Source organism: Myotis nattereri, assembly GCF_964212035.1.
Source record: "Myotis nattereri genome assembly, chromosome: 9".
NCBI classification, from domain to species: domain Eukaryota; kingdom Metazoa; phylum Chordata; class Mammalia; order Chiroptera; family Vespertilionidae; genus Myotis; species Myotis nattereri.
In genome coordinates, this window is record NC_138084.1 from 59,639,362 (window position 1) to 59,652,693 (window position 13,332).

A 13,332-nucleotide genomic window follows, 5' to 3' on the forward strand; every position below is an offset into this window, starting at 1 on the left:
ATTATTATCAGGGTTAATGCTCAAACATTCTAAATAAAGGGCATCTAAGTTTCTTCTCCCTTATAACCATTTTACTCTTGTTTTAAGCCCTCCATTACAATAACCTCCAGTGTTGACCATGCATCTGTTCATGTATTATATTTAAAGAGTCGCCCATATCTATTAAAGTGCCTTCTCGGTTTTATAAAGAGGACAGCGCAGAGCGTCACCAATACCTCCCAAGATGAACAGCAAGTGATCAATAAATAGCACAGCTTCACCTTTCTCCTGCAGCTGCCTCAGGTGGTAACTTTCCACCTTACTTTGCTCTGGGCTATATTCCCATCGCCTGGGGATTGATTGCATTCTCTTTAGAGCTGCGCTTTGCCCTTCGGACAACAGCAGGTCTGGGCCACCAGCACCTTATCTAGTCTGCAAACTTGGGTTGTCCCCCCTCGTAAGCACAGCTTCCAGGGGGGCGGGGGGACGTACAGAAGGGGGGAATCCTTGCTCTCAGAAAAGGAAGTCTGAGCGGGACCAGACACGTGCTGGTCTCTGGGTGGCAGAGCAAGCTGCTCCTGAGCAAGCTGCTCCTGAGCAAGCTGTCAAGGGACCCATTCCCTTTGGCAAAGCCTGCACCCCAAGACCTCCTCCTGTTCCCACATTTTTCTCCGCCCCCTGCCGGGGCTTAATTATCTCGTTTAGCTCCCTCGCCACTTGGCCTCCTGCCGGGCGGTGCCGAGCGCTCCACCGGGCGCTGCACCGCTTGTGGCGGCCAGAGGGGGCGGCGGGAGCGCGGCGCACGAGGGGCCACGATGCCCGAGAACGGATCCTTCCGCAACTGCTGCGAGGCGGACGGGCGGGCCTGGCGCCCAGGCTGGCCCGGAGCGGGCGGCGGGCAGCCGTCCGGGCACCCTCGGCCTCCCTGGGTGGCGCCCGCTCTGTTCTCGGTGCTCGTCGTCACCACGGTGGTGGACGTCCTGGGCAACCTGCTGGTCATCCTCTCGGTGCTCAGGAACCGCAAGCTCCGCAACTACGCAGGTGAGCGCCACGCCCGCTTCTGGGCTCGGGCGGACCCCTGGCCCTTGACCTCGCAATCCGCCGCCCAGTCCCTCCTGGGTGCCGGGGTCCCCCGTTCGTTTCTCTCTAATCTAGTCCCCAAGTTTGGTCCTGAACTCAGAAGTTAGGGTGAGTTGGTGCCTTCGCCCCCGACGTGCGGCTCTGACGCTCGCCTCTTGGAGCTGCTGAGGGCGCACTTGGCCCACCGGTGCCGGCAGGACTTGGGGAAAGTTTTTCTTGCGCCCTTGGTGGCGGGGCGCAGGGGCTGCGGGTACCCACAGCGGCTGGACGGCTTCGCTCTCCCTGGAGCTCCAGCTAGTGGCTGCAGATCGGGCCCCTCTCTGGCCACAGACATCTCAGGAACCTGAATATTCCTCACTCTCCCCTCAAGCGCTGTGGCTTTAAGCAATAGGTGCTTAGAAAATATTTGCTAAGACAATGCGTGCATTAATAGAAGCATTCCGATAGTTTTGTGTCAGGAACTTATCTCCAGGCCATTTGAAGATCCGGTTCCAACCAGAGAGTGCAAATGCAGAAATCTGCAGGCTCTGCCTGGACCGAGCTGGATTGCTTTGAGATGGTCTGTTTTGGTTGTTTATTTGTTGGTTGGTTTTTGTCCTGAGGACAGGGCATTCGTGAGATTGATCGAGGATTAAAACAATGATTTGGCCAAATAGTGCTGCAGTCTTGAAAATGTTTCCCCCCTTTCAGCCCAGTCTCATTTCTGTTTTCCCAGTCTCAGGTCTGCAAGGGAACACAGCCAGAGGGAGGGAGTAGTGACCTCTGGCCCTGGAGGGTCCTAAGAGTGTGCTGACCATTTCGGCTTGGGAAGAAGCTCAGTGGCCTATTTGTCAATTTGTAATTTCCCAGTTTGGGCCTTAGAGGCTACTCATATACTGGCGTGAATTAAAATGAAAAGGTAACAGCAGAAAGCCAACTATATAGCTTAAACATGCTTTCCTAAGGAGCTAGACTGTTCAGAATGGCCATTTGTAGTCAATGACTATATGTTTTACATTTCGGGTGGCCCTGTGACTCTAGGATTTTTATCTAAAGCACAAACAAACAAAAGTGAGCTTCTGTCCCTAAGGAAAACAATAACTCAGCCCTTTCAGTAGCGGTGGCTAGTATTATTTGGAATATTTTCAAGATATTATTGTGTCCTTTGAGGAAAAGCCTGTCTATTAGGAAAGAGCAGGTTATGATTAGAAAGCTGTATTTAATACTGTCCATTACATCGTCTATTTGCAGCAGCCACAAACATTCATTTCCTTCACAGAGGGACAGGGGCAAGCAGAACCGTGCCCTCCAGGTTCTGACACTGGCCACCTCTCTCCCTGAATGATGGGGTGTTTAGAGCAGGCCTGGTGGGGCTGTGGCCCAGCTCAGTACTGTGGGCTGCCTGCCAGGAGAGAGGTGGTGGCTGAGGGCAGAGTATGCTGCTTCCCCTCTTCTGTCCTGCTGGCCTTTTCTGCACTGCTTGTCGGGCTCACAGAAACCTTAGTGATTTGAGGGCATGGTTGGAGCAGGTCATGCACGTGTTACATTTCTGGCACATCCTCCATTCCATCCTTCCTGCCTCCTGTTGAGTCTGTACAGCTTCAGCACGAGAAAATAAAAATTTAACACTGTATCTACATTACATTGATTCCTCACACACTGGTGACTGCTCTAGGCATTCAATTTAACCATTTGGCTTTACTTATTTTTTAAAAAAGATATTTTATTGATTTTTTACAGAGAGGAAGGGAGAGGGATACAGAGTTAGAAACATCGATGAGAGAGAAACATCGATCAGCTGCCTCCTGCACACCTCCTACTGGGGATGTGCCTGCAATCAAGGTACATGCCCTTGACCGGATTCGAACCTGGGACCCTTCAGTCTGCAGGCCGATGCTCTATCTACTGAGCCAAACCAGTTAGGGCACCATTTGGCTTTATTAATGATAGTAATGAAAAATCATAATAGTGACTTAAAATAATGTTGGCAGAGTGAGATTTCAGAAGGTGCTTAAAAACTTAACTTTGAGCCCGGCTGGTGTGGCTCAGTGGTTGAGTGTCAACCCATTAGCCAGAAGGTCATGGTTTGATTCCCACTCCGGGCACATGCCTGAGTTCTAGGCTTGACCCCTACCCAGTCAGGGGTGTGCCGGAGGCAGCCAATCAAAGATTCTCTCTCATTGATGTTTCTACCTTTCTGTTCCTCTCCCATCCTCTTGAAATATTTATATAGTTTAAAAACTGAATTTTGAATAGTTAGCACCATTCATTCCACTATTAATCAGGTCTTCTCTTATTAAAGAGTTTGGGTTTCCTTTAAGAAACACTGACCTCAGACCTTTCTGTAATTAAGTCTGGTTCCATAATTCCTTGGTGCTAAGAAGATAGGCATGACAATGAGAACACATATTTCTGATAACCAAGGCACACAGTTTATATTAAGGCCATAGCATCTTTCATAGCAGACATCAGTATCCTTTGCCTGACTATTACAAACCCAGTTTCTCTGGGGGGTAGACCCTGGTCAATCTTAACAGGGGTGTTCCTGATGGCAGGGTACATGGTCAGAGTCATTGTCCTCTTTTATTTTTTTTCAGGACTGCCCTGTCTGCTTCTGTTGCTGCAGGCGTTGGGTTGAATTTTTCAGAGGTGGAACTAGAGAAAGGCAGACAGGAGGGATGGAGGGAAGGGGGAGACAGATGCAGGGAACTGACTCCACTTAGAAGGTAAGGCCAGGCATGTGCTCACTCTGCTGTATTCTCAGAGCCTCGCACAGCACACTTGGCACAGGGTTGGCATCTCATCCTTCTCAGTGTGGGTTTCCTGGGTACCTGTCACATTTGGGGCTCTCCTGACAGCAGCTGAGGACTTTCCCTGTTCCTGGCACTCTTCCTCTTACCCCACACTAGACTTCCTCAATGTCAATCCCTGCTGTTCTGGAACCTTCCTCCATCAAAGTCCTTTTCTCTTTTCTGTGTTTTTAATGCCTGCCTCTTTCCCTTTAGCCAACACACACACACACACACACACACACACACACACACACACACAGGTCTCCAGTGTTTAAAAGAAAAACAAAATTTTCTTGATTTTTATGTCTCCTTCTACCTTCCTTCCCTTCTCAGCAGACATCTATCCTATCTAATAAAAGAGAAACATGGTAATTAGCTGTACATCCGCTACCCTTCCCATTGGCTAATAAGGGCGATATGCAAATTAACTGCCAGCCAAGATGGCGGCCGGCAGCCAGGCAGCTTCAAGTTAACATGAGGCTTGCTTGCTTCAGTGACGGAGGACTCCAATGTTCCCCGCCTGCCGCTGCCGGCCTCTGAGCTTGCAGTTTGAAACATTGTTACAAATATAGAAGCTAAACAAAACCCCAGAAACCTGCTTTCAGCCAGCCAGGATCTCAGAGCTGGAGTTGATACAGTGTTTTCATTATAGATCCCAAACAAACCAGATACCTGCTTTCAGGAGTGGAGGCCTCAGAGCTGGAGCCAGAGCTAAAGCTGGCCCAGAATAAAAGAAAAAAGAAAAAAAGGAGCAGTTGGGAGCTTCCGTCACCCGCCAGCCTGAAAACAGCCCTCAGCCCCTCACCCAGACTGGCCAGGCACCCCAGTGGGGACCCCCACCCTGAAGGGTGTGTGACCAGCTGAAAACAGCCATCATCCCCTCACCCAGGTTGGCCAGGCACCCCAGTGGGGACCCCACCCTGATCCGGGACACCCTTCAGGGCAAACCAGCCTGCCCCCACCCGTGCCCCAGACCTCTATTCTATATAGTAAAAGGGTAATATGCCTCCCGGCACCGGGATCAGCGGGACAGGGGGCAGCGCCCAAACCACCTGATGGCCCTGCGGCTCTGTGTGTGACAGGGGGCGGGGCCACAACTTCCCTTTCCACCCTGCTCTGTTTGTGACAGGGGAAGGTGCCCCAACCCCCTGATCAGCCCTGCTCTGTGAGTGATAGAGGGCGGCGCCCCAACTCCCCCACGGGCCCTGCTCTGTGTGTGATGGGGTAGAGCCATAACCTCCCCATCGGCCCTGCTCTGAGTGTGACAGTGGCGGCGCCCCAACCCCCTGATCCGCCCTGCTGTGTGTGTGACAGGGGGCGGTGCCCCAACTCCCCTATCGGCTCTACCCTGTGAGTGACGGGGGGAGCTCCTCAACGCCCTGATGGGCCCTGCTCTGTGCGTGACAGGGGGGAGCTCCTCAACCCCCTGATGGGCCCTGCTCTGTGCATGACAGGGGGTGGCGTCGCAACCTCCTCATCGACCCTGCCTTGAGTGTGACAGGGGGCGGTGCCCCAACCCCCCAATCAGCCCTACCCTGAGCGTGACTGAGGGTGGCATCGCAGCCTCCCAATCCGCCCTGCTCTGTGCATGACAGGGGGCGGTGCCCCAACTCCCCAATCAGCCCTGCTCTGAGCCCGACCAGGGGCTGCACCTAGGGATTGGGCCTGCCCTCTGCCACCCGGGAGCAGGCCTAAGCCAGCAGGTCATTATCTCCCGAGGGGTCCCAGACTGCGAGAGGGCACAGGCCGGGCTGAGGGACCCCCCCTCCCCGCCGAGTGCACAAATTTTTGTGCACCGGGCCTCTAGTATATATATAAAAGCCTAAGCTACCCAACAACCAAATGAGCACTGAACACCAGGGGACAGACACTCAATGCAGGAGCTGTCCCCTGGTGGTCAGTGCGCTCCCACAGGGGAAGTGCTGTTCAGCCAGATGCCGGGCTCATGGCTGGCGAGAGCACCGGCTGTGGCAGGAGCCTCTCCTGCCTCCGCAGCAGCCCTAAGGATGTCTGCCTGCCAGCTCCCTGGGCCTAAGCCATCAGGTGGACATCCCCCGAGGGCTCCTGGACTGTGAGAGGGCGCAGGCCGGGCTGAGGAACCCCCCTACCCCCCGGCCAGAGTGCATGAATGTCATGCGCCGGGCCTCTAGTAAGCAAATAAATAGGCTGGCCCTGGACAAAGGCTCTCAAGAGGTGTGGAGGAATTGCCGAGTTGACCCACAGTCCTTGCCCTCCAGGCGTTACAGGATAAGGAGAGCCAACTTCATCATTGGGCTCTGTCCTACTGCTGACCTCTCATGGAGGTGTCTCTAGGTGGCAGGTGTCTTTGGACTGCTGAGTTTGTCCAGTTTGGAGTACTTGCTATCAGAGGAAGACCAAACTGGGCTAAGGTGGAGTCCCTTCCTGAGGTTGCCTGAGCTCTCCAACCTCATAATTCAGTTCTGAATACAGTACCTTATTATCTCTTCCCCAGCAAAAATGACACATTTTAAATCCCATAATTACATCTTTAGCCAAATAATCATGAAAGCTCATGATATTCTTTAATTCTTACAGTGTAGCTCTCCATAGCCCAGGGATATGAAGACTTTCAGGTTTGACTGACTTTTCCCCCACCCCAGAAAGTTGGATTCTGTATTAGCATGATACACTGCAAAACTGAGAAGATACTGATGTTGTTCTTACATCTCGCCATTCTACATATTTATTGCTGAAAGAGTAGAAGTTAGGGAGCTGGGAAGTAAATTCCAAATTCTCAGTTCTTAAGGATCTCATAGACACATCTTATCTTCTGTATCCTCCTCCTCACCACTGCCTTCTCACAGCTTATCTCACAGGCATCCTAGTCCTACACTCACTCTGCATCTTACTCCAGCACTTTGAACCTCTGTCTTGTTCTTCCTCTGCAACTAATAATAATATAAAAACACCAATCCTAAATGATAGCTGATATTACTATGTGCTTATTATGTGTCAGGTACAAATCTCATTTGAAAGAAAGAAGGAGAGGAAAGGAACGAAAAAACCAACCCTGCACAATCCCCCATCAAAGGACATACCTTTCTAAGTTCGTTCTACTTCTCTCCTTCCCTTGAAGATGAAACCTACAGCACGAAAGTTTATTCTCCAACATTCAACAGAATTTGCCCCTGCTGATATCACTGTTGGTCTCCTAAATGCTAAGCTAAATATGAATTTTTCTATTCTTCCTCACTTTTGGAGATGACCAGGAAACTACACCATTGCCCTTAATCCATTTGGCATTTCTTTTTGTTGATTTCTCTTTTTTTGCACTTTTTCTCTGTGTGGCTATAGACAATTCACATAATTCATGTGTTGGATTTTTGGTCTAGAAAATGGAAATCACACTCTGAACATTAAGGGATTCTGTTGAGAAACGTGAGTTAATTTATATAAATACACATCATGAACTTTAAGATGCTTTACCAATTGTTGTTTTGTTATGATATATAATTAAGGTAATAAAATGCTACTCTGAGAGTCTCCAAGTGATCTTATTTGATGATTCTGGCAGAATGTTTTGTAATACACAGTTACTTTTTTTTAAAATGAATGCTTAAGCTCTTAAACATACTTTCTTCTTTTTAAGTAGTTGAAATATCCCCTATCATATTTTTATTTACACTATTAGTTTGCTTTGCCATCCTTTCCTCCATTAATTAAAGAGAAGTTAGATTTCAACTCAGCCCTTATGACCCATTCACATACTTTAGGATTTTCATAAATAATGTGACTTTTGAGGGAAACAATTCCTGCCCTCAAATAATTTGGGAATCGAATTAACAGCTTACATTAATATAAAAGACATTGTTTTAGTATTTGTAAGAAAATCAAGTTTTTGATAAATGATCTGCTCACAATGATTTCAAATGCCTATCCTTAGAAAGTAACAAAGATATCCCACATTCATTTCTTATGCCCTTTCCTATACAAGATCCTATTTGAGGGGTCCTATTTGTGGGATGAAGGTGGCCTGCTATAGGGTCTTGATGCTTTTGTCCAGCTTCTTGAATTATCCTGCGTAAGTAGCCCCATCCCCCGACACTACCCCCAGTCCCATGCCAGCTTATTTATTCCCCACTGTTCCCACCATCTCCTTCTGGCCTTCCTCCCAGCTCTCACCACACTGAAGGGCCACTGTTTCTGTGTCTGCTCCCCCAACAGCACAGTTGGCATCTCAGCAGTAGGGACTGTGTCTTTCATCCATCACTGTGCCTACTCAAGCATGGTAGGTACTCAATATTGTAAATGCATTACATATTTGAATGGGTGGAAGATAGAAAAGAGCGCAAGGCACAGGAAGTTTAATCCTGTTAGAAATAATAGACCATCTGTTGACTTCCTTATCATAATCCTCACTGCATCTTGTTTTTATTTAAGTACCTCCTCTCTGAGACCCTGAGTTTTGTAAAGGGAGGGAGTGTGCCTATCTTGCTCACCACATTTCCCTGAGCCCTGGCATAGGCAGAACCAGGACCTAGCAGATACTCAGCAATATTTGTTGAGTAAATTACTCAATGACTGTGTATTTCTACACCCCCTATTTGAGCTCAGTGACGAGTGACAATTTAAATCCAACTAACTCGCCCTAACAGGTTTGGCTCAGTGGATAGAGCATTGGCCTTTGGACTGAAAGGTCCCAGGTTTGATTCCGGTCAAGGGCATGTACCTTGGTTACAGGCACATCCCCAGTAGGGAGTGTGCAGGAGGCAGCTCATCGATGTTTCTCTCTCATCTATGTTTCTAACTCTCTATCCCTCTCCTTTCCTCTCTGTAAAAAATCAATAAAATATATTTAAAAAAATAAATCCAACAAACTCTTCTCCCGGGCATGCAGGGTGGGCACAAGGATGGGAGGTAAGGGCTTTGTCTTCCAGAATTCTCCTACCTGATGGAAACTAGACAGCTCAACACTCGCTGGCTCTTTCCCAGTGTACCAGGTCCTCAACAAGAAATAGGTTTCCCAGGAAGAAGGAAAGAGAGGAGGGGAGAAGAGAGGGAATCGTGATGGTTGATATGTGAAGGGTTGTGCTTTGCATGTGAATGTGGAAGGGAATTACGTATTAGTAAACAGAACCCTGTTGTCTATGTTTGCTAATACGCCCTGTCTGATGGAGGAAAATGGAAATAAGTCACACTGGAACTTGTGACATAAATATTCATCAGAAGCCTGTGCATGGGGTGATGACCAGGGCTGTGTGCATCCTGGCTGATTTCTCACCTGTCTTGGGAAGAAACAGATAGAGAACCAGTTATCTTTCCTTGACTGTCATCCAGGTAGAACCTGACTTCTTACAGATGACAAAACCAGAATTTTATTCGCCTGACTTAGAATGATGTCAAGAAAGCCAGAAGACAGTATGACATCTGGGCAGTTAACTTTACAGCATGAACTGATTGATTTCAGCCTTTTAAGAACAGCCAGAGTAATAGGGGAGAGTAATTGAATCACTTTCCACGTGGAGTTGGATGTGTTCTCCCCACTATTTACCAGCTGTTTGCCAGCCTTTGGGACATTATTAGGGGATGAGCCACATTAACATGGCAGAGCTTGACTCACTTTCCTGGGGAAACAGCTGGACGGTTTGCACCGGTGCCCAGCAGCTCTTGACTTTCTCCCCAGGTACTGGCAAGTACCAAAAGCTTGTTTTCCACTTAGCAGGCCTGGCTGAGACCAATATTCCTGTGCTGGAAAGAAGCGGTTTTCCTCATCAAAACAGCCATATGGAGTGTGTATGAGGAGGGGGAAAGAGGCCTTCAAAAGACAAGCAGGGAACTGATGAAAGAATCAACACAGAGAAAGAAGTTCATTAACTCACCCAAGTTCACGTGGACACAAAGTGGCCGAACTGAGATTACTGCAAGTCACTCCAACTCCAGCGCCACCTCCAAATGTCAAAGGGACATTTAAAATTCAGCTGAAAACAAGAACTGGCAGAGAGGAAATCCCCCCACTCTTTTGGGACCAAATAAGGTCTGAGTAGGGGAGTCAGAGACAGAGCTACCAGTGGAGATAGCACACATGGCTGGGAATTAAATGGAGAAGCAGGAGACCCCTCCACACCCCAGGAAAGTCCTCAGATGTGCATTGCTTGCCTTGCAGAACCAACCAGAAAGAACACGAGGGGGCTTTATCCCATTGAGTAAATAGATTTCCTAAAATAGTAGCTTGGATGGAATCCTGCAGGTCAATCTGAGGCCGGAGTCTCCTTTACCATCAACCTCTATGTGAATGTCTCAAGAGACAGGGACACTCACTCACTACCTCACAAACACTCCAGTTGTCCAAATGATCTCTTTCTCTCCTCTACATCCTGTCTCCCTCAGGCCCTAACCTAGTTGTCTGGACTTAGGAGTGGTTAGGTCCTGAGAACTCCCAGGGAGCTAACAGATTTCTTTGCTGTTGGTTCTGAGTGGGGTTGAGGCCAAAATAGGCACTTCAGGACAGCTGCCTGTGGGTCTTCCAGGTTCCCAAGGGCACCTGGCACATGTCCCATGGAAACTTCGTTGAGGTGCGGTGAGAATGTGTGTTGGAATGGAAGAGGGCTGAAGAACCTTGTAGGTTCCTAACTGTAAGTTGGAGCCCACCTCACCTAAAGGTCTGACACGGGAACCCGCAGCTGGGTGCCTCTGAGCCTCCCTTTATCTGAATCCTTTTGAAGCCAGACCACAGCCCGGCCTCTCTGATCACTGTGCCTTCTGGACTCTTCCCATCGGCCTGACCCTTGGGTTCCCGGGCTGGTCACATCGGCCTCTGGAGCGCAGAGCAGAGGCATGGTGGCAGTGGGGGATCGGTGTCCTTGCCTCCTTGGAGAGTCCCCGGTGCGAATGCATTCCTTCTGCCCTCGGTGGTCAGCCACTCTTCACCATGTGGCAGAGGACAGAGGACTTGAAACACTGTGTCCAGCACCCACTGTGTCCCCAAGAGCCTCTGCTGGTGGGAGAGTGTCTTTTGAGCTCACGGTAGGGGCTCAGAGAGTATGACACTTGGTGAATAAAACAAATGGCATTAGGGACTTTATGTTGTCCGAACGGTCAGGTTTTTGGTGCTTCATTCATGAGTCAATGTTTGTTTAGAAACAGAGACTGTGTTCTTTTGGATTAAGTCCCATCTCCTCCCTGGGATGCTGGCCCAGAACATGCCTACAACACACTGATCGATGGTTGTTGAGGTTTTCTGAGGCTCTCCCTAGATCAGTGAGAGCCAGGAGTATGGACTCGGCGTGTCAGCATATTGAAAAACCCTAACTTAACTCTGGTGCCGTGTCACATATAGAAATTTTTTGATATTTGCAACCATAGTAATACAAAGATTTATATTTTTGATATTTATTTTATATATTTAAATGTCATTTAACAAAGAAAAATCAACCAAAAAAAATGAGTTCACGTGTCACCTCTGACACGCATGTCATAGGTTCGCCATCACTGCCCGAGATGGCTGCGCTTGGTGATGCTGGAGAATCTTCTATTCAGAGGAGGGAGGCAGTTCAGGAAGCGAGGGAATGTGCAGGCACAGCTGGGAGGCCCGTGGATGCTGAGAGACAGGGAGCATCCTCAGCTCCTCCCCTCCACAGAACTGGACTCTGAGCCACCATGCCAGGTGTCTGCCACAGGGCAACATGGCTCTCAAAACCTTTCTTCCATGCCACCTGCAAAATGCAATTCACATTTAGAAAAATGAATTAAAAACTCTTGGAAAGTGCCTGTCAACCAGTGGGGAGAGGATGCAGAAGGAAACTGTCAGAGAGAGATGCGGGAGGTGGGCAGGAAGAGGGGAGGGATGGCAAGTCCATACTCCTGATTCTCAGACTCATCTCTCCAGAATCCTTGCCGGAGTTAAATGATCAAAACCACGGAGCACCTGTGCCTATCATGAAACCAGTTACCATTCGTGAGCACCCACTGTGTCCCCAAGCATGATGAACCATTATTTCATTCTCACAGCCACAGTATAAAGTAGCATCATCATCCCCCGTTTATAAATGAGAAAAATGAGTCCCAGAGAGTCTGAGCAACTGCTTCAGTCACACAGTTAGTGAGCAGAGGTGTGGTTGGAACCCAGAACTCCATGTCTCTCAAAGCCACCTGGTTTCCACTCCCAGTACTAACAGTAACCCAGTTAGTTACTATGAAGTAACTGAACAAAGAATAGAACATGTTACAGAAGTCGCAAGGTCTCATCCTGACTCCTGCTTCCTGTTTCCTGTTCCAGGTAATTTGTTCTTGGTGAGTCTGGCGTTGGCTGACCTGGTGGTGGCCTTGTACCCCTACCCACTAATCCTCATGGCCATCTTCCATGACGGCTGGGCCCTGGGGGAGGTGCACTGCAAGGCCAGTGCCTTTGTGATGGGCCTGAGTGTCATCTGCTCCGTCTTCAACATTACTGCCATTGCCATTAACCGCTACTGCTACATCTGCCACAGCATGGCCTACAACCGGATCTACCGGCACTGGCACACCCCACTCTACATCTGCCTCGTCTGGCTCCTCACTGTGGTGGCCTTGGTGCCCAACTTTTTCGTGGGGTCCCTGGAGTATGACCCACGCATCTACTCCTGCACCTTTAACCAGACGACCAGTACCCAGTACACCGTGGCAGTGGTGGCCATCCACTTCCTCCTCCCCATGGCTGTCGTGTCCTTCTGTTACCTGCGCATCTGGTTGCTGGTGCTCCAGGCCCGCAGGAAGGCCAAGTCCGAGAGCAGGCTACGCCTGCGGCCCAGCGACATCCGGAGCTTTCTCACCATGTTCGTGGTGTTTGTCATCTTCGCCATCTGCTGGGCCCCGCTGAACTGCATCGGCCTTGCTGTGGCCATCAGCCCAGAGGAAATGGCTCCTCAGGTGCCAGAAGGGCTCTTTGTCACGAGCTACTTCCTGGCTTACTTCAACAGCTGCCTCAATGCCATCATCTACGGGCTCCTGAACCAGAACTTCCGCAGGGAATACAAGAAGATTGTCTCGGTCCTTTGGAAACCATGGTTCTGCTTTCAGGACACTTCCAGGGGCAGCCACACTGAGGGGCAGCAGGGCCAGGATCTACCTGTTGTTAATGCCCAGCACCCTGTCCAGGCAGATGCTCTCTAGCCTGGATCTGAGACACACCGGCTAGGAGGCAAACTCAGCGCTGGTAGAAGTGAGTCTGCTCCAAGGGTGAGATCAGACACCCTGCTGTGCTGTCCTGTTAGCATGACAGCACGTGGCTTTTGGAACTTTATTCTGTGGACAGAAGCCTGTTACCACCCTTGATTCAGGTTGGTCAAGGGACAACTACAGGTACTGGGGGCCATGTCCCCCTGAGCACAGGCCCGGACCTGGCAGATATTCTCAGTGGTGCATTCGAGGCTTGACGTCTACAAGGTCTAAAGAGACAGAATAAGGAAAGGGCTGGGGCAGAAGAAGCCAATTCTTTCTCATCGGGTGTTCTCAATCCCCACTTTCATCTCCTTGCTGCTTTCTCTTTTCCCCCCTGAGGGGTGGC

General features: G+C 49.6%; 1 protein-coding gene across 1 annotated transcript; it reads left to right on the forward strand.

Moving 5' to 3' along the window:
- Positions 1–784: 784 nt before the first annotated feature.
- MTNR1B (melatonin receptor 1B) lies at positions 785–12,938 on the forward strand (the record flags this gene model as incomplete). Its single annotated transcript, XM_081098987.1, has 2 exons — positions 785–1,020; positions 12,067–12,938. Exons 1-2 carry the CDS (start codon positions 795–797, stop codon positions 12,936–12,938), a joined length of 1,098 nt encoding a protein of 365 aa, XP_080955113.1. The 5' UTR covers positions 785–794.
- Positions 12,939–13,332: the final 394 nt, after the last annotated feature.